The following is a 19,818-nucleotide window of genomic DNA, read 5'->3' on the forward strand; positions in this document are numbered from 1 at the left end:
TGCTGGGTGTGCAAGTGATATACAGTACCACAGGATAACCCCACGGTGAAAGAAGTAGTTCCGGTCACCTAGCTTAAATGTTTTGTATCACTGCGCCGGCTTCTTTGTAACAACCTTTTGCTTCATTATTTTGGACAAAAACAAGAGGTAAGCGGTGAACTTTCTCATATTTATAGATATATATATATATATATATATCGCTTTATATTGCTGAATCTTGATTGCAGCGCTTCCACAGCGTGCGTTAAAAAGTGATAATGCATACTTCGTGGGCCATTAACCCTGACTTAGTCCCCTTCGGGGGTAATCAAATCTTTTGAGTCAGTACACCCCAAAACTATTCATTTCAAAACTTAAATATTTTTAGGCAAATGATTGCCTAAAAAACATTAAGTAACAGTAACTTAAATAAAGATGTCATAAACGTCTGCCTAACAATATTATTTGCTCACTCCCTTCTGTGCAATGTTGAAATTAAAGAAAATTACACTTAATAAAAACGTCAAAACAAGCTAAACATTTGCGTTACTTGATAAAAGACAGTGTGAACTTTGAGTATATAGTGCAATATTTTTGAGGCATTTTTTAGACAAAGGGAGATAACTATAGTCTGTTATAATGCTTTATGACTCCTTATTTCAACTTAGTTTTACATATGTGTCATCAAGTCATTTTTGAGGATCTGCAACCTGGATGGTAGTTTACCTTCTAGACCAAGTCAAATCTTTTGAGTAAATTCAAACGTGTTGGTCAGGGCTTTGGGATATTTGAGTTGCATTGCATAGATGAGTCCAAACATTACCACGAAGGCATCACAGAATCTGGGGAGGCTGACCACTTCATCATTTTCAATCACAACAGGGATTTCTACAGGCTCGTAGTGCACTGGACTTGTGTGATGGTCGTTGATGACAGTAAGAAGCCCCACTATGACACCATCAAGCTCTGGCTCATCAGACTCATCCTTCTGCATCTGTAAAAGAAAAAGAGAGATGCTAATCATGATCAAATCAACAGAAAATACAGTGCATCTTGATTTAAGAGAGTCCTGTTACAATCCAATACCTCTGTAGTGATAAATAGAAAACACCTGTTCTACACCCAAATTAAGCAACTTACCAGAGAATCTAAATGCAGTGAAATATATACATATTAAGCTAATGAAGTAATACTGTTCAAGTTTGTCATACTTAAGATCTTTATCACAGGAAACAATACGCCGATGCAGTTCCTTTGTAGTGACACCAAAGAAAACAGACCATTTATGAAAACTGTATAGACTAAACAAAATGACATTAGCATTTTTATGAACCATTTACGTAATAAACAGTAGTATCTATTGGATACATAAAAAACTCACTGTGCAAGTTTTAAATCTCCAGAGACATCCTCATGCAGATAAACAGGCGGGGCGTGAAGAACAGTAGTGGGCTTGGTGTGAATGTCCTGGATTTCCAGTTTACATAAAAAACAAAAAAGTACAGATGCAGAAGTCAATTTACTTAAAGCTTTTGTCAAGTTGTTCACATCTTCAATGCAGTCAGACAAATATAAAATGGACAAAGTGCAATATTAGGGGTAGAAAAATAAAGCTAATTGTCAAAAAAAGAAGAAAAAAACACAAAACAAAACATCATCATCATTACTACTGGATAAACTTGAGATGTCAAATAATTAATTTACCTGCTCATCGTGATTTTTGTTTCTGCCAGAGCGTCTGCAGTTCCCCCAGTTTTTGATGCCTTTTGTCTGGTCATAAGTGGTCATAGGGTCATAAGTCGACCAGGAAGATGATGGTCAAGTTCAGCATAAAAGGTGTTGGGCAGGTTCTGATTTGTAATCCGCAGAAACTCTGCATACACCTGAATAAAACACAACAACAGACTTTAATTATAAGTGAAAAAATATCTCAAACCCATGTTTAAAGCAGCACATGGATGCCAAATGAGTAAGAATCATGATTTTCCTTGTAAGAGGAGAGCTGATCCACATTACCTCCCCCTCTATTTTCAGAGCAGGCCACAGGTCCAGGAGCTCAATAACCGGTGGACAGGACATCACTGCAGGAGGGAGGAAAGAGGAGAGAGAAAACCCCAAAAAAGTGCTTTAGAAACCCAGGTTACGTCCAAATGACCACCCTAATCACTATATAGCGTATTCTCCATTTTGTAGTGCTGTCCAAATCTACAATTCCAAAATCAAGTGCCATAGAAATTTCCCAGAAGTCTCTACAAAAAAAGTGTGCATCAATGCTCACTATATTGACGAATATAGACCACGATGCATATGGCTGTACGTGTCCGAATTGTCCCTGAATATTTTCAGAATTTTAAAATGAACTGGTGAATTTTAAGACATTTTTTTCATCTTTTACTCCACAGCCTCTTGAAGTCTGGCGTCTGGCCTGCTGCAGGGGTCAGATTCCCCCCCTCCTCCCCCTGCAGGGTTCCTGCTCATATGTTAATTAGCCAGCAGTGACAAGCAAGATGAGAGGAGTTAGAATGAGGCCACAAAAAGACAGTTCAGCACTGAAAGACTGCTTTTTCATTTTTTTTTTTTGTATGTCTTTCAGTGTCGTGCGGTGAGGTTGATGACTGGTGAGGCACCGATTCCTCTGGAGTCAGATTTACTAAAGAACTGAAAATTTCACCTTTCATCCAACGGCAGCTAACAGCTTATAAAACACACAAGAGCATATTTGTCCTCCAGAGAATATTTCTTTTGTAGACATGGATAGAACACTCTTCTTGTGTATAAATTATTCATATGTACTGAAAACAAATTAAAGTATACAGATGTGTTCAGCACACAAATTCTGGAGCTTTATTTAATCAGTTATCAATGTTGTCTGTGAAAATGTTCATAAAAATAAAATAAATTATCTTACTTACATTTTTTTGCACTTACTCCCAAGTTATTAAAAAAAAGAAACATTGAACATGTTTAGCCTTACTTTTTCTATCCGTGCACCGATTTTCCCTTTATTTATGAGTTTCTCCCAATGAGTTATATCGCTAGAGGAGACATCACGTGGTTCCTCATGGGAGGAGAGCACCGCCATCTTGGTGAGGACAAGTTACTACTGCAGTGCATGCATGTGAACACATTTTTTGCATAATACCAGTTAATTTTGCGGGTTTCAACTGCCAAATCAGAGCACTGAGTCCATGAAGGAGGAAGGTATATCATTTCACAGGTAAGTACTAAATTTTTTTTCTTTTAATGCTGCAGGGGCTTCATTAATCATACACATGTTGACATGCATGATGCTGCAGGGCTGTCATCAACATGCTGCATGATGTTCGTATAATTTGCTTTTGACATAAATGTACATTTTATTTAGCTAAACCTGTATACAGCATACTAGGCTATTTTAGTTATATAGATTTATACATTTCTGACTCAGTGACTGAACTTTTCTTGCAGGTTTCCAATGGATTCAGACTTAAGGAAAAAGTGGATCTTAGCAATAAAAAGAGCTAACCCAGATGGATCACTGTGGTACCAACTAGAATACAGTCTGGATATGTTAGAAACATTTGTGGAAACACATTTAGATGAGAGGCCAGACTGTTCGCTTGAAACCTGAAACCAAACCATCTGTGTTATACTCACATGAATCAATATAAATCTATTGTTTTTCTTTGTTGTTGTTGCTTTTTTAGGGTAAATCTCTTGTTCACTTTTGGACTTCTTTTGAATATTTATTTTACTATTATTATTATTATTATTATTATTATTATTAATAGACTTATTATTTATTGACTTATTATTTATTTATTTATTGTTTTTTATTGACTTACTATTGATTTGTTATTATTATAATTATTATTATTATTATTATTATTATTATTATTATTATTATTATTGACTCATTGTTGGGTTTTTCTAAATAATTTAAATTACATGTCAAAGAGGTCTAAAACTTCTAAATGTTTAGAAAGTATTTTTAAAAACTCTTTGAAATTATTTTTTTCTTCGTAAGAAGTCCTGCAACAATGCATTTTCATTAAAGTTTGAACTTTTAAGGCTGCCTGTTTCTCTTCTTTAACAACAACAAATGATGTATCTATATATATATTATATATATAAATATAATATATTTACATACATATATAAATATATATAAATGTAAAAATATATATAGTATAAAAGCTACCTAGACACCACTAAAAGCAATAGAAATCATTGTCATGTGGGCCTCGTCGACCTCACCAAGATGGCGTCACGCTCCGCCACCGTCGGCCAGGCTTCCCAAGCGGGCGTGTCTCCTCTAGTGATATAACTCATTGCCCTGAAACATACCTCCATTTCTGGAACCGAAAGCTGCGGTTATCAACTTCCTTAGCCTCAAGCTTATCGTGGGAGCTAGCATAACCTGCTTTCTGAAACAGGCCCCAGGGGCCTGTTGCACAAAAGTAAAATTAAGACATCCGGGATAAATGACTAAGCTGAGCTCAATGAATCCAAAACATGTGCGTCTAGGCTTAATCGGTTGCACAAAGACCAAGCCAGGATGAGCAGACACGGATTCATCAAGCCAGGTGTAACCAATCCTGGATAGGTGCGCGCTCACGGCTCACTCAAACAGACCCCGCCACAGATCACAGATAAACTGATTTACCATGGCAACTAGAGCCGCGTACCTTTCCCCATCGGAAGAACAAATCCTCATGGAGGCATACGAGGAGGTAAAAGATATAATTAAGAAGAAAGTCAACACCGCCACAGTGATAAAGCACACTCAAGATTTTTTTAAATTAAATTACCAGCCAATTGATTTTACGAAAATGTAACTTGTCATTTCAACCAGAAAATGTTATGTTTGTAAATCTTACGTGAATGAATCATGTCGATCGTACATAAAAATAATCCATTTAAAAGTTACTAATTTCAATCATGTTGATCCAATATGATACCGTTGAATTGGATACATTAGTAATCGCAAGGAATTGTGGGATTCCATTTTCTTTGTCTATCTGGGCAGATTGGGGTCTAAGTGTGAGTTTTTGTCCATGGGTTTTATTGTCTAGCTGTTTTACTCTGTTTTAACTAGTGATTTAAACTGTTGTGTTTTTTTTTTTTTTTGCACCATGAGTTAGAGTTTGGGAGAGGATGATGACCAACCGCCTTGTGCGGTAAACTATTCATGTAACTTAAAACAGAATTTGAGCTCCTGTCTTGTGGTGTGGGACATTACTGCGCAGAAAATGTCTTTGATATGAAAATTAAAAGACCCATTGGTTGAACCTTTGGAAAACTACATCAATGTCAGATGTATAAATAAATTTAAAGCAAAAAATTAAGTTATATCAACATACATTGTGTTAGGTAGTCATACAAATTTAAGTTGAATAAACTTAATTTAATGAGGTGTGACCAATTGAAGTGATTCAATTAAGTTGGATCAACTTTTTTCTTTTGAGAGTGAGCAACAATATTAATTTAAAGTTGGGTCCAACTGCAGTATTTAGATTGAATCAACTTAAATTTATTAGTTTGAACCTAAGTACATTAAGTAGGACCAATATGATTCATTTTTGTTCAAGTAACGCTATCTATTCATGTGGAAATCATTTCCATAATTTTTTTATGTTCATTCAAAGTGAACGTTTTTGAGTGTAGTTTACCTGCTTTTTTTATCCTTATTCAATAAAGGAACATAATGTTACTCATTGTGTTTTCATATTTTAATGGAATGTGTATTATTTTATATGACAGAGTACTAGGGCCCACTAAGGAAAAAAGGATAAAGTCATAAATTTATGAGGCTGGTTCTTTCTGCAGAAAAGCAACATATTCTTTTTACAGTTTTTTTTTTTTTTTTTTCCACTACTTTTTATTTAAAGAATTAGTCATGACAACACAGCAACTTCAATAATACCAGTTACGTTTTCCTTATAAAAAGACAAAAAGCAAAAAGGAAATAAAATAATTAAAAAAAAACAAAAAACAAAACAAAACAAAAAACTAAACTGTATTGTATGACATTTCACTCAAAACAAATATCTGCACTCAAACAAATAAAAATTATAATTACATAAAACAAAACTTAACAACGAACATTGCTTCTCTTACATGATACCATCACAGCTCTCCTTTTCAAAAGCTTTTAAACTGAGGTTGCAAAATTCCGTGCGGTTGAGATCAAAAATCTGTTGAATCATCTATTAGTTCTAATTTTTGAATATAATTAATAAAGGGTCCCCAAATTTCCTCAAATAGGTGTTGTTTGCTTTTATGAATATACATTATTCTTTCCAAAGGAAGGCAATACAACATTTGTTTTAGCCACTGATTTATGCTAGGTCTGCTCATGTTTTTCCAAGCCTGTGCAATACACCTTTTAGCCGTTAAGAAACTGATATCAATAAATGTACTCTCTGTATTACTAAAATTATGTTTCACTGGATATATAGTCAAAAGAAATAGGGCTCAATGTAAGTTGTTTTGAGATTATTTTTTCTATTGTAATTTTAACTTCTTCCAAAAAGATTTGTATTTGGTGACATTCCCACATGCAATGCTTCAATGTGCCTTTAAATCCACATTTTGCACAAACATCTGGTATGTTCTTATTATATTTATTTAGTTGCACTGGTGTCGTATATAAACGCATTAACCATTTAAATTGTAGTATTCTCAGTCGACTGTTAATAGACATAGAATGAATCTTACAACATGCCCTTGTCCAATCATTTTCATTAATATTGAGTGATAAGTCATCATTCCATGATTTTAATTTACCATTTGAGTTCTCTGATGTATTAGATGTCAATAAGTTATAGAGGTCCGAAATTATGCCTTTTCTTAATTTGTTTTTCATCATCTGGGTTTCCAGCTGTGAAAGAGGAATTTTGTTAAGACTCTTTTGGTTTGCATTCACAAAGCTTCTTAACTGAAGATATTTAAAGTAGTGTTTTTTATCCAGGTCGTACATAGATTTTAGCTCCTCAAAGGACATAAAGGTATCAGACTGTGAGGGGTACAAATCTCTAATTGTTCTAAGTCCTTTGGATGCCCACGTTTTAAACGTTGTATCCATTCTTCCTGGTACAAAACACTTGTGACCCCAGATTGGGCTGAATTGTGATAAAGAATTTACTTCTTTTAAATAGTTTTTGACCTCAAACCAGACCTTTATCATGTGTTTCAAGAAAGGATTTTTGATTTGTCTTTGTAACTTTCTTATTTTATCGTAGTATAAGAACGACGGTAAAGGTATTTTTAAATTGTGGGACTCCATTTCCACCCAATGTGGATTATTCTCATTAGAGAAGTAAAACATAATGGAGCGCAGATGTGTAGCCCAGAAGTAATGCTTAAAATTAGGGCATTTTAGCCCCCCTCCATCAAATGGTAAGTATAGTAAAGTAAGACGGAGTTTAGGTTTTCTGTTGTTCCATATAAAGGCTACTGTGATTTTCTTTAACCAAGCAAATAATTCTAGAGGGGGTGCCAGAGGGACATTTTGGAACAAGTATAGCAGTTTTGGCAATACGTTCATTTTTAGGATATTTATTCTTCCCATTATAGTTATGGGCAGCTTCATCCATCTGTCTATTGAATCTTTGATTTTTTCTTTTAAGTAATCATAGTTACGTTGGACAACTTGATCCAGCTTTGGTACAATTACCACTCCTAAGTATTCAAAATGTTCAACTACTTTAAAGTGAGATGTTTTGGAAGTGGGGTTTTGCCTTTCCATAGAATTTAGCATTAAAATTGAGGATTTTGCATTATTCACTTTATATCCTGAAATACTTCCAAATATTTGAATCACTTCCAGCACTGCTGGGATTGATGAAGTAAGGTTACTCAAATATAAAATGACATCGTCTGCAAACAAAGAAATTTTGTGTTCAGTGGGTCCTATTGTGATTCCAGTTATCTGTGTATGTGCACGAATCGCTGCTGCAAATGGTTCTATTGCTAAAGTAAAAAGCAAAGGAGAGAGAGGACATCCTTGCCGACATCCTCTCTTAATTTTAATTGGCTTAGAGAAATTTCTATTTGTTAAAACTTCCGCTGTCGGGTCTTTATACAAAATCTTGATCCATTTTATAAAGTTGGATTCGCATCCAAATCTTTCCAAGATACTGAAAAGATAGGGCCACTCAACCCAATCAAATGCTTTTTCTGCATCTAATGACAGGAGAGCAGTATCTCTGTTTTCTTTTTTATGATAAATGATATTTAAAACTCTTCTCACATTATGAGATCCTAGTCTTCCAGCAACAAAGCCATTCTTTTTACAGTTTTGATAGTTATGAAAATGTGATACTTCGTATTCTGGCACATCAGCATGTCTTCGTTTATGAAACCATACTGAAGGACAATTTCACGAAATGCCCCACATCTGTCATTTTAACAACTGTCCTTCTTTAAAACAACTGGTTACAATATTATGACTTGTCTTTTTTCCCTCTGTGGCCCTAATATTCTATCATTTTACATATAGCCTTATAGTCTATGGGAAACTGTAAATTATCTAATGATAGCAACATCATCTAAAACTCATTATTTATCCAAAATGATTGAAATTAATGATCACAAACGTTTAAATAATGACAGTGGGTCTAGTTATATGTGATAACAATATATAGTGAGCAATGAAATAACTATTGGTTTCCATTTGTGGCGACTGCTGACTGATATTAGGGATGAGATTAAATAGATCCTGGAATTTAGCCTGGTCTGGAGCAGGCTAGCTCCACAGAATAAATCTCCATGGTAACTTATACCATAACATATCCTCCTGCCCCCTATCCAGCTTTAGTGCAACCGGATTGGGGATCAATTGAGCCAGGATCACCAAGATATCCTGGCTTAATCCCTTATCCTACTTTTGTGCAACAGGCCCCAGGAAACCTTTTGGAATGTTTACAAACGCAACTTCCTGGTGCGTCACAAACTCAAAGGATACAGCTGAACGGATGCACTACGCTGAGCCTTCAAAATAAAATCCTACTATAAACAAATTACAGTAAAATATCATAGTAAATGATTTTTTGCACTATGTATTGCTTATAAATAAATCATCTCATTAAATAAATATATATTAAGTCCAAGAAAGGTCTTAGTAAAGGCTTGCATATTTGTTGATGCATCGCAGTGAAGTGTTTGTTTTGAAAGTTTGTACAGGAAGTGCGCGGTGAAACATGGGAACATTACTAAGGCTGCTCAAAGAAAAGCGGGAAGCGCCATGGGAAGATGTTGATTATTAATTGCGACTTAGTTTCTTTTTATTGTAAATGTAAAAAGCAATTTTTGAACCACGTTATATATTTCAATCAAATATCAGAAAAATATTAGCTGGTGACAGTAATATATTCAGTATCTATCGGGGTCAAAGTGAAGGTGGGTAAAAAACAAACAACAAAAAAACCCTACACGTTGACAAGATATGGCATTGTGTATCATTCACAGCGTGGTGGTTTGGCAAAGGGCTGGATGTCGTGAACTCGTGTCGTTATGTGTGGTTGCTAATGTGTCGTGTCCCCCCTCCCCCCGTGAACAGGAACATGTCATCGTCTGCTGTGGAATATACCATCGGTGGAGTTAAGATCCACTTTCCCTGCAAGGCTTACCCATCCCAGCTGTCCATGATGAATTCGGTGAGTAGACGTTCTAGCGCTAATGAATCATTCCGCTGAAGAACAGTTGATAACCGATCATAATACACGTATTGTTGACGGTCACGGACACGTGGACGGTAGTCTTTTATGGTAAAGTCACAGAAAAACCATGAAACTCACCTAATAATATGAAATAAAATTACATTTATTACTGAAAGTAATTAATAAATATCAGACATTTCTGTTTGTTTAACACAAATCCTCAAAAGCAAGCTAATGGCACAATTGTATGACCTTATTTTAGCATCAGTGTTTTTTGACAGCCAAACTCTTTTTAGAATAGTCCGGATCCTACAGATGTCTACCAAGGTCCCCATCAGCAAACTATTGGCCCAGATCTGAGGGACCGTTTCTCCAGTCTCTGCAGATGTTCTGCAGGACTTCCATCAGGCGCCATGAATGAGCAATAGTCCAATTTTTTATCTTAGTGATTGAGTGTTTTTTTTTTTTTTAGTTAATGAATGTATTTTAGTTAATGAATCTGGTTGGAAGATGCATCGTCTGTGATTGAGACCCGGCTTTGTGATGCTGGGCGGCACATGTCACTTCAGATTGCTCTGATAGTCTTGAGACTTACACCCAGGACCAGATGTAGCAGATAAACATAGGATTGGAGTTTACCTTTAATGTCTTTGGTTGTTGTAGGCATGTCGGTAGGCCCTCTCATCAGTGTTCATTGGGGTACACAGCATGTCATCAAACAGAATATTTAAACCACTTCACAGACAGATTAAAAGCTCAAAGTAACCATCAAAACTTTTACTTCTACGTAAAAGCGAGTTTGTGGCATATGACTAGAATGGACTTTCAGGGATGATCTGAACCCATTGAAATCTGCAATTGTACCCACAGACTACTGACAAGACTCCCCTCTACCCCCCCCCCCCCTTTTTAAACCTAGCCCTGACCTGAACCCTAAGCTTAACCCAGTGTTTTCTACCAGTGTGCCACGACACAGGAGTGTGCTGTGGGAGATGGTCAGGTGGGTCGTGGGAAATTGCCCTCATTAACTGCTCTAAAAACATTTTCCATCTCCAGGATATCAGCTCTGTGTTCATCCAACAGGTCCTGATAAAACACTGAGTAGTTAGGAATATGAAAGATCATAAAATACTTTTTTTGATTTGATTCTATTGAAGACATTTTGATCAGAATGACGGTATCGCGATTTAGCCGCAGCTTCAGCTACATCATCAGTCTGACCAATCAGAAGTGGTTAAAGTCTTCACTTCCTTGTTATGATTTAGCTCATAAAGTCTCTCAGTTCCAACAAAAATACCAGCCAAAGCTCGTCTTTAGCGGTGTAGCTTTCCACAGAATCTGGTGTCAGACCGTGGAACAAGTGAACAAAACAATGAAGATCAGAGAAGAGAGTCTGTCTGCCATCCGCGGCAGTTTTTGCACTACATCTCCCATGATGCATTGGGTTCAAGTGATAGAGTCTCAGCGTACAATGAGTCTTCCCTGTTAAACCTCTTGAAACAACAACGAACACACATCAAACAGTTTTTCAATCTTCTTGATGAAATCAGGGGGGTATTCCAGGAAGCATGTTTAAACTAGCCTGACTTTAAGCCTGAACTCTGCCTGAAATCCGCCTGAACTTGCTTACTCTGGGTATGTCTGTTCCAAAAGACCGGGTATGAGTTGGCGTAATTGCGCTCGACTTGGTAACCCTGGGTTAATGCTCGTGCACGGCAAGTACATAAAGACATTCTCAATGGATCACCGATTTCCGGAGTCACCATGGAAACACGTGGAGAACCAAAGAGAGCGCTATACTTTAGTGAGACGGAGTCTGAGATTTTAATGACGGCGTATGGAGATTATATGTCCATCAAAAAGGTAACACGGCTGCATCCTCAGAAGAAATAGTTTCTGCTTGTAGTAGAAGAACAGACAAAGTAAACGCACAAGTTTCTGATCTTATTTCCAGTTTCCTTGTGACGCATATATATATAACTTATCCAATTTTGCCACCTTAAATGAAATACTTCTATTGGTAACAAGCAACTGAGTTAAATTTATTCAACCTAATTTCTTACGTCTATAAAACTCAATAATTGTTTCTACAACTCAAATTTATGTATTTATCCAACTAAATGTCATATTACTCCAATTCAATTAATATTTTTTCCATCTTAATTAATTATATTTCTTGATCTCTCATATGTCTGAGTATGAGCCGTCAGATATACTCATTTTTATAACAATTAAAAAGGACGGGGGAAAAAATGCACGTTGCGCTCAAATTCATTAAAGAATTGTCCGTCTTTGTCATCACCCTTACGATTGGTAGGGGTGCTATATAAACTCATCATCCTCTCCTTCACTCTCACTCATGGTGCAGAGACATAAGCACAGTAGGACAAGATAACTCAGCAAAACATGGCAAAACACAGTAAAACAGCTAAACAACTAAAAAAATTTGGTCAAAAAGCCACACTTAAACCAAAATCCGTCCAGACAGGCAAAGGGAATGGTATCCCACAATCCCTTGCGGTGCCGATCTAACAGCAGCACCAAAGTTACACCTACTTAATTGAATTAATTTGAATGAAAGTAAAATAACTGTCTGATAAATACGTGTTATTTTTAAACTGGCTTAACAAACAAATAATTTATCTTAACTGAAGCAAATAATTAAGTTAGATCAAAGTAAAAAGTTTATCTTTCCAACATCCATGTGTGGTCTTATCACCCTCTCACGGTGGAAAAAGTATTATCTGAGCTTCTTCATCCACTAAATCATCTTCAAATGGACACGCCATACTGCTTCACCTCTCTGAAAACAAACTAACCTTCAACTAAACCTGCTCCAGACCAGGTTATGTTCAGAGCATGAGTTGCCATGGCAACTTGACCTACCCTGAAACATACCTCCATTTCTGGAACTGAAAGCTGAGGTTATCAACTTCCTTAGCCTCAAACTTACCGTCGGAGCTAGCCTAACCTGCTTCCTGGAATACCCCCCAGAGGTCAGCAGTTTAGTTCTCCTTCAAGGTTTGTGTTTATTAACAGCCAAACATCCCAGAGTTTGGTCCAAGTCATCTTTCTACCCGAAACACTTTTCTAACAACATCTGGATCATTTTAGATAATCTAAAAATAATCTTAAATATTTAAGAAACAGGATTAAGGTGAAGTGGCCAACAGACACAACTAAACTAAATTGAAACAATTTAATCATCTAAAAAGAAATAAATAAGTTTAAGTTATCAAAGACTTCATCTTTGATTAAGACAAAAGAAAAACTAACAAAACTTCAAAATGTTCACTATTTTGTTGCTACAGAAAAACATAAATATAATTTTAGTCTTTTTGTGTAAATTCTATCAAACATATTGTGATCATATTGTTAAAAATTTACAGTTGCCTTTGCACCAACATTGAAATGAACATAAAAAAGAAATAAATCACTATTTAGAAAGAATATATTTGTTTTTTGTGAGGTTACATAATGTTAATAAACTGGATGGAAAAACAACTACCAGGGTAAACCTTTAAATAATTTAGTTGAAAATTATTACGAAAACGAACTTAACTTTTATTACAACTTTTAGAAAAAACAGCTGCAACTTCCGGCTTTTTCTGCCTCAACTATCACCAAAATGCATGTGAGATCATGGAGGGACTGTACATCAATACAGACTATGAGTTTCTCCTTTTTATAATTTTTGGATGCTGGTGTGCGGCGGGATGTTGTCAAGGATAAAGTGTACTTTATCATGTACTTCTCATCTCCTCTTTTCTTAGTAATTTCTTTATCATTCAGTTCTCCATGGCTCTGCTTGGGGCAGTGCGATTCATGTGTTGCCCCACTCCCCTCCAGGGAAGGGGAGTGGGGCTGATTCCAGATTCCATGGTCCTAGACTTGGCTGTGGACCTCACGATCTGGGTCATCTGTGTTCCTGTACCTGACCGTGTACCTTGTCTCGGCTCTTACACTGAGCTGTGGACCCTGCCTCCGGCTCGTCTTGCGCCCCCAGCCGTCCCCCCACTCATCTGGATGAAACTGATCTGCTGGACTATTTAAATATGTAGTTGTACAGTTAGATAAACTAGTTCTTCTCTATGAGTTCTGGTACATCGCCTGTCTGTCCTGGGGCAGGATCCCTCCTTACTGTGGACACCCCTGAGGTTTCTTGTTTTTTTCCGGATTCTGGCTTTTTTAGGAGTTTTTCCTTATCGCAAAGGCGGGTCTAATGGCAAGGATGTCCAGTTTAGTTTAGTCTGTTTAGTTTAGTTTAGCCATTACCTATTAAATTCTATGACTTTATGTTCTTTTTGTTTATGTTTCTTGATGTTTATTACAAAGAGTTACCGGCATGATGCCCATTGAGACGACTATTGTTGTAAATATTAGGCTATATAAATGAAATTTGATTTTTGATTTTTTTATTGAAATGGTTTATTTCAAGCAGTCACAGAATAATGCCCAAAACAATACAGTAAGCATTCATACATTCATTCAAAGACATATTAAACTTATGATAATTAGATATTAAATCAAAGATTGCTTTAAAAGGAGTGGAAGGAAGTGAATTTATATAATCCCACCCCTGTTAATTGAATTAAATTAATACATTTAAGCTAAACTCTAAACCCTTGTACTTTTTCAGTTTATTTTGGAGCTCAGGTGTGTTTACGTGACAGTTGGAGTGTAAATTCATTTCCACAGATTGTCCGGGGCCTGAACTATGGCCAGCACTGTCTCCTGGAGAGTCCGACTGGCAGTGGAAAGAGTTTGGCCCTCCTCTGCTCTACTCTGGCCTGGCAACGGGCTCAATTCGGTAAGAACCTTTTTTGCCTTGCTTAGAAATACTGATGTGATTGACAGGCGACTCATCCAGGGTGTATCTGGCTTTGCCCATCAGTGGCTGTGATAGAACCCCAGTGACCCTAAAAGGACTTAAATGGGTTACAAAATGGACAAATGAATTAAAAAACTGGTTTATTAAAACATACAAATAGATTTCAGTAAGTCTGATGTCAGTCAGGTTATTCATGAAACACCTGATGAGAAATATTTGAATGGACATTTGCCCTCTCTGGGTGGGTGGAGTGCTCCGGCTCCAGGGGAAGGACTTTAAGTATTTTGGGTTCTTGTCCACAAGAGAAGGAATTGGTGCGGCGTCTGCCGTAATGTGGTTGGTGGCTGTGCCGGTTCGTTGTGAAGAGAGCTGAGCCAGAAAAAAAAGCTCCCAATTTTTCTTTTTAAATTTACTAAATTTATTTTTACAGTCACTTTATTTTTTCCCCTCTTTTTATAGCCATTTTCTTTTTCTTTTTATAGTCACTTTTTTTCTCTTTCAATGTCACCTTATTTTTTCCGTCTTATTGTATTTTATCTTGTAAAACTTGAGTTTAGATTCCCTGTTTAGACTGGAGCTTGAGAGAAACAGAATTTCAATTTCTATGTATGTGAAAACATCATAGATATTGACAATAACATTTACTCTGACTTACCGGTCGATCTACTCACCTATGGTCATGATCTCTGGACATGAACGAAAGAACAAGATCCTGAATACAAGCGGCTGACATGAGCTTCCTCGGTAGGGTAACCGGGCGCTGCCTTAGAGATGGGGGAGAAGATCGGTCACCCGGAGAAAGATCGAAGTAGAGCCGCTGCTCCGGTTGTTTCCAGATCATGTCCTACTGGGCGGAGGCCCCGGGGAGACCCAGTTTGTTTGTTGGCTGGTCTGGGAACATCTCGGGGTCCCCCTGGAGGAAGTGGCAGGGGAGAGGGAAGTCTGGGCATTTTTGCTTAGACTGCTGGTTCTGAATGAGCGGAAGAAGATGGATGGATGGATGGATTTTGCTGCTGAGTTCATTAGTTTGATGACACAATTCTTAAATGACTAAATGCTAAAGAGTCACTTGTCTCATTTTGCAGACTTAATGTTTAAATGTGGTCTCATTTTTACTGACAGCTGTTTCTCTTTTACCTCTAAATGTCAGACAAAATTCAGGACGGAGGCTGCATAGGGAAGAAAAGTCCGCCAGAAAAAACCTCAGTTGACTGCAAGAAGTCGGACATCCCCACCCCGTGTCTGTGTGCCTGTCACAGAAGCACCAGCAAGACTGCAGCCGCCGCCACGCCTGGCGTTGTGGACCTCACAGTGTCTCCCTGCAAAGACTCTCCACAGTCATCACATGCAGCGCGGCAACACGGTGAATAAGAATCATAATAAACGAGAAGATCGGTGCGGGAACTGAATGCAGGAAGTGGCAGCCACGCCTCTGTCCTGACCAAGTATGAACGGGGAGTGAATGAATAATGGACACATTGCAAACGCTTTGAGCGTCTAATAAAGCGCTGATCAATCTAGTCCATCATTATTATGAGCTCAAAGGATCTATTTGACTTGTAAAAAACTAAAGGCGCGTGTTGTTTGTGTGCAATAAGATGCACTAATATTAATAAACAGGATAAAACCAGATTAGACTTCAGTGAGTTTAACTTTTAAGGCCAAACAAGCTTGAATCCTAAACACGTGCAGGAAAGCACAGTAGAAATAAGTCATACTCATCCATTTTTACGAGCGCTGCAAATCTCAACACCTGTATTCCAGATGCACAAGGAGGTAGTTCAAGTTTTGGGAGCAGAAGGAACAAAGAACATGATGCTTCCATGTAAGATGGAAGAGTGAAGTTTCTTAATGACTGGTGCTAACAGCGTTTGTGTGTCAAGAGGGCGACAGATGCTCCTGCCATGGCAATTCTATGTTGGTGCTGAGTCACACATGTTGCCCTTTCTAGGAATATAAATATTGAGTTTTTGGGTAAAATCAGAAAAAGAATAGAGGTGAATAATAGGACTGTTCCACGAGGGCTTATACCTTAATTAGAAATCACAACAACATTAACATACGTTAATCAATTACTCTAAATTGTCCATAGGTGTGAATGTGAGGGTGTATGGGTGTGTGTGATTGTGACCCTTTGACAGACTGGAAACCTGTCCAGGATGTCCACTACCTTTACCCATAAGTGGCCGGGATAGGCTCCAGCAGCTCCATGACCCAGAAAGGGGAGAAACGGGTTTAGCAGATGAATGAATAAATGAATGAACAAAAACTGATGATAAACACATCAGTTCATTGGTGTCTATGCTGGAATAAATGAATATGCTTCTCTGCAGATAATCTCTTTAATGCAGGAGTAAAGTGTCACATAATGGTATCAGCTATAGCATGATCCCCTGGATCTTCAGATGTTCCTTTTTTAAAGTTCAAGACAACAATCCATAACTATGCAGTACTGGACAACTCTCCATTTCAACTGATAACTCTGAACTCATTCAGTTAGACTTTCCTCCTCAGTGCTGCATCCTTACAAGCCATGTCTATGTTCCTGTTTCTTTGTAATAACTGAATTGGTCTTTTTTGTTTTGTTTCAGAGGCTTCACCAGCAGAGACACAAGGCAGAAAACCTTCCATAGCATCTCGTCTGTCAGAGAAGCTCCAGGCATCTGTGAACTCAGACGGGGACAGAGAAGACGACTTTAAACCCGACAGAAAACGCATTCGTTCTGAGGAGCAAAAGGTGGGCTTCCTTTTAAAGTGTCTTTGACTTCATAGGACCACAGAGAATCGAGGAAAACAAAGACGTACATGGATCTATTTGTGAATGCATCAGAGTGGAGTGGAATAAGGAGACTTTGGCCCGCCCATTTCAGTTTCTACATCAAAACTGAAAGCATTTTCAAATGGCGGGTTTTCATCTGCTCCTAAATCATCATGATTTAAATGCAGAAATACTACGAAACACAGTTTATATGTTAATGTTTCCTTCACATTTCCCACATCAGGAGAAAATTACTACAAGAACATGTTAAACACAGCCTAAAGCTTAAAGCCTTCGTCACAGGCACAGTTTCTAACAGTCAGGCTACACTGACTTATGAATTGTACAGCACTGAAGGGCCCCTTGTGCAGCAGGTTGGGTTTTGGAGGGGTTAAAAAAAAAAATCTGTACGACGCGCCTGCATCTCAGCTGTGTTCACTGCGACCTTTGGCCTGCAGCATGCGCTTAGAAAAAAATGTGCTTGAACATTTTCCCTACAGGCTCAGTGACCTTGTTGTTTTATGCAGGTTTGACCATTTTTCACTGCAGGCATCCTGTGTCTGTGACCACGGCTTAAAAAATGAAAATTGACCTTCATTCTTTACATTTGGACACAGTGAAGTGAGCCGGTGTTTGTTCCTCAGAGCCAGAAAAGACAGCGCCTGCAGAACGGAGTTATATTCATCGATGACGAGCCGGAGCCAGAAACGGAGCCACCTCTTTTTCAGACTGATCCCACCAACAACCAGGCAGCTTCATCCTGCTGTGTACCTGTAAGTACAGTTCCATCAAAGGCAGCATGGGGGCAGTGTGGTCTGCTAATGATTGTTGGATTCAGTGTATAGTGCTGCTGTGGGGTAACTGAACGCTGTCTTTTAAATTGTGTCAGTGTTCTCATCTCTTCATAGACACATTCTGTCAGTGTCTCCATTTAGGACTATATCAGGCTCTACAGCTGTAAAGGCCATACAGCTTAGAAGTTAGAATGCTTATGTCCCTCATTATTTCATGTGAGATGACTTTGATTACAGTTGCAGGTTTCCATTTAAAGGGCCTATAATGTTATAATGTTAATTCCTCTCAAAAACAACCAAAAGCAGTGTTTTGATCCATTCACGTGTTTTTGAGTATTCCTCTGAGCATCAGACCCTCCCAACCCACGAAAACCTGTGGGTTCTGACATTGTGGCGTGAATACGTGAGAACAGCCCCTTCTAGGTAGAGTGTGCGCTGCCAGCTCCGCGGCCAGGCAAACACACACACCCACTTTTGTCCTTGGAGCTATCAGAATACAGCTAAACCAGGTGTTCCCAGACGTTTTCCAGTGAGGGGATCAAATAGTCCTCTTTGGGTTATTCACAAAAAAACCAAAAAGCAAATATATAATAATACTATGTATCAATAAAAAACAAATAACCCTATCTGGGTTCTTTTCATAAAAAGTTAGGTAATAGAAAGTAACAGTATTTTAGATTTTAGAAAATCAATAAGAACTAAGGATCTCTGTGAGTTGTTCACAGAAATAATGCTTCTGTTGAACCATCCACAATGTTAGGTCAATGTTTAACTTCAGCTGTAAGAGCAGAATCTCTTAAATGACTCATATGAGTACGGTAGTCTCTTAAAGTTTTTGTGTTCTTTCCTTATAATCCAGTTTTGGAGGTTCCAGGAGGCTAGTCTATAGACACCACTGTGTTCTCTCTGATCAACTTCCTCCTGAAAATCACAAAGCAAACAGGCTAAGAAACCAAACTAAGTGATACAGCAAAGTGCATTTCAACTCATAAGTGGTTATTTAGATTAATTTTATCCCAGCAGATTTTTTTATGATTATATTTGTTTTATATATCTAAAAGGGCTCATTCAAGTCAGAAAAGTGACTATTTACTGGATGCTCATCAGCATGAAGCTGAACGGTGGGCCTGCATCTGGCTGGTGAGAAGTTGAATATCCGCTTCCATTGTCAATCTTGATCTCAGTGGACTTTTCAGGAGTTTCATCCGTGAAAAGGTCTGCAGACACACAGTACAGACCAAAAGTCTGGACACGCCTTCTCATTCAAACGAATGGGAAGGCGTGTCCAAACCTTTGGTCTGTACTGTATGTGCTGCCAAAAAGTGTGGACATCTTCAATGCGCTACTTTTTATATTAGTACGTGTCATTTGGGTGGGGAGCATTGAAGTCAATGAGACTGTTGGACTTGAATGCGTCTTTCAAATCATCACAGTTCTGTAACTCGGCTAGCTCAAACTGATCAGAAGGCTGGGCTTCATTGATGTCTGCAAGAACAGGGTTTTGGAAAAGACTGACTCCTTTTGCATGAACATGCAGTTGACCTAACTCCGCTTTCGGCATTTCCAGTGCCTCCACACACTTTTCAGCTGGGAACGGGACCGCTGGGTTCTCTGCAGAAAAGTTCTGGGTAGCAGGGGGATTGGAGAGGTTGTGCTTTTCTCACTTGTCCCATAAGCAGCGCTAGTTTCACCTCAAGTGCCTTTATATGGGAAAACATGTCACAAATTAGTTTTTCCTGGCCTTGTAGCTTCAAGTTAAGGCCGTTCAGCATTTCTGTCATGTCTGTTAAAAATGTGAGGTGCCATTTCCATTCT

General features: G+C 37.9%; 1 protein-coding gene and 1 long non-coding RNA gene across 11 annotated transcripts in view; one reads left to right on the top strand and one right to left on the bottom strand.

The window, feature by feature from the left end:
- Positions 1–1,683: 1,683 nt before the first annotated feature.
- Positions 1,684–4,346, bottom strand: LOC111948405 (uncharacterized). Its single transcript, XR_002874398.2, has 3 exons — positions 4,216–4,346; positions 1,996–2,060; positions 1,684–1,862 (listed from the first exon to the last, which is right to left on the bottom strand). It is a non-coding gene; the product is annotated as an uncharacterized LOC111948405 (long non-coding RNA).
- A 224-nt stretch (positions 4,347–4,570) lies between these two features.
- The window catches only part of brip1 (BRCA1 interacting helicase 1), a 151,024-nt gene continuing 135,776 nt past the window's right edge, over positions 4,571–19,818 (top strand). For 9 of the 10 annotated variants that reach the window (XR_013647251.1, XR_002874397.2, XM_011482983.4 and 6 more), the window contains exons 1-6: positions 9,150–9,360; positions 9,521–9,617; positions 14,319–14,430; positions 15,602–15,814; positions 17,043–17,188; positions 17,854–17,982. Coding sequence is in view for 8 of the 10 variants with exons in the window: in XM_011482983.4 (XP_011481285.1) it covers positions 9,525–9,617; positions 14,319–14,430; positions 15,602–15,814; positions 17,043–17,188; positions 17,854–17,982 (693 nt within the window). In the remaining 2 variants the exon portion in view is untranslated. Of the gene's footprint in view, positions 4,692–9,149; positions 9,361–9,520; positions 9,618–14,318; positions 14,431–15,601; positions 15,815–17,042; positions 17,189–17,853; positions 17,983–19,818 lie in introns of those variants that run through there. The other variant, XM_078929987.1, reaches the window with a different exon arrangement.

Source organism: Oryzias latipes, chromosome 13 (genome assembly GCF_053564925.1).
Source record: "Oryzias latipes strain Hd-rR chromosome 13, Olatipes_Hd-rR_3.1".
Lineage (NCBI taxonomy): Eukaryota > Metazoa > Chordata > Actinopteri > Beloniformes > Adrianichthyidae > Oryzias > Oryzias latipes.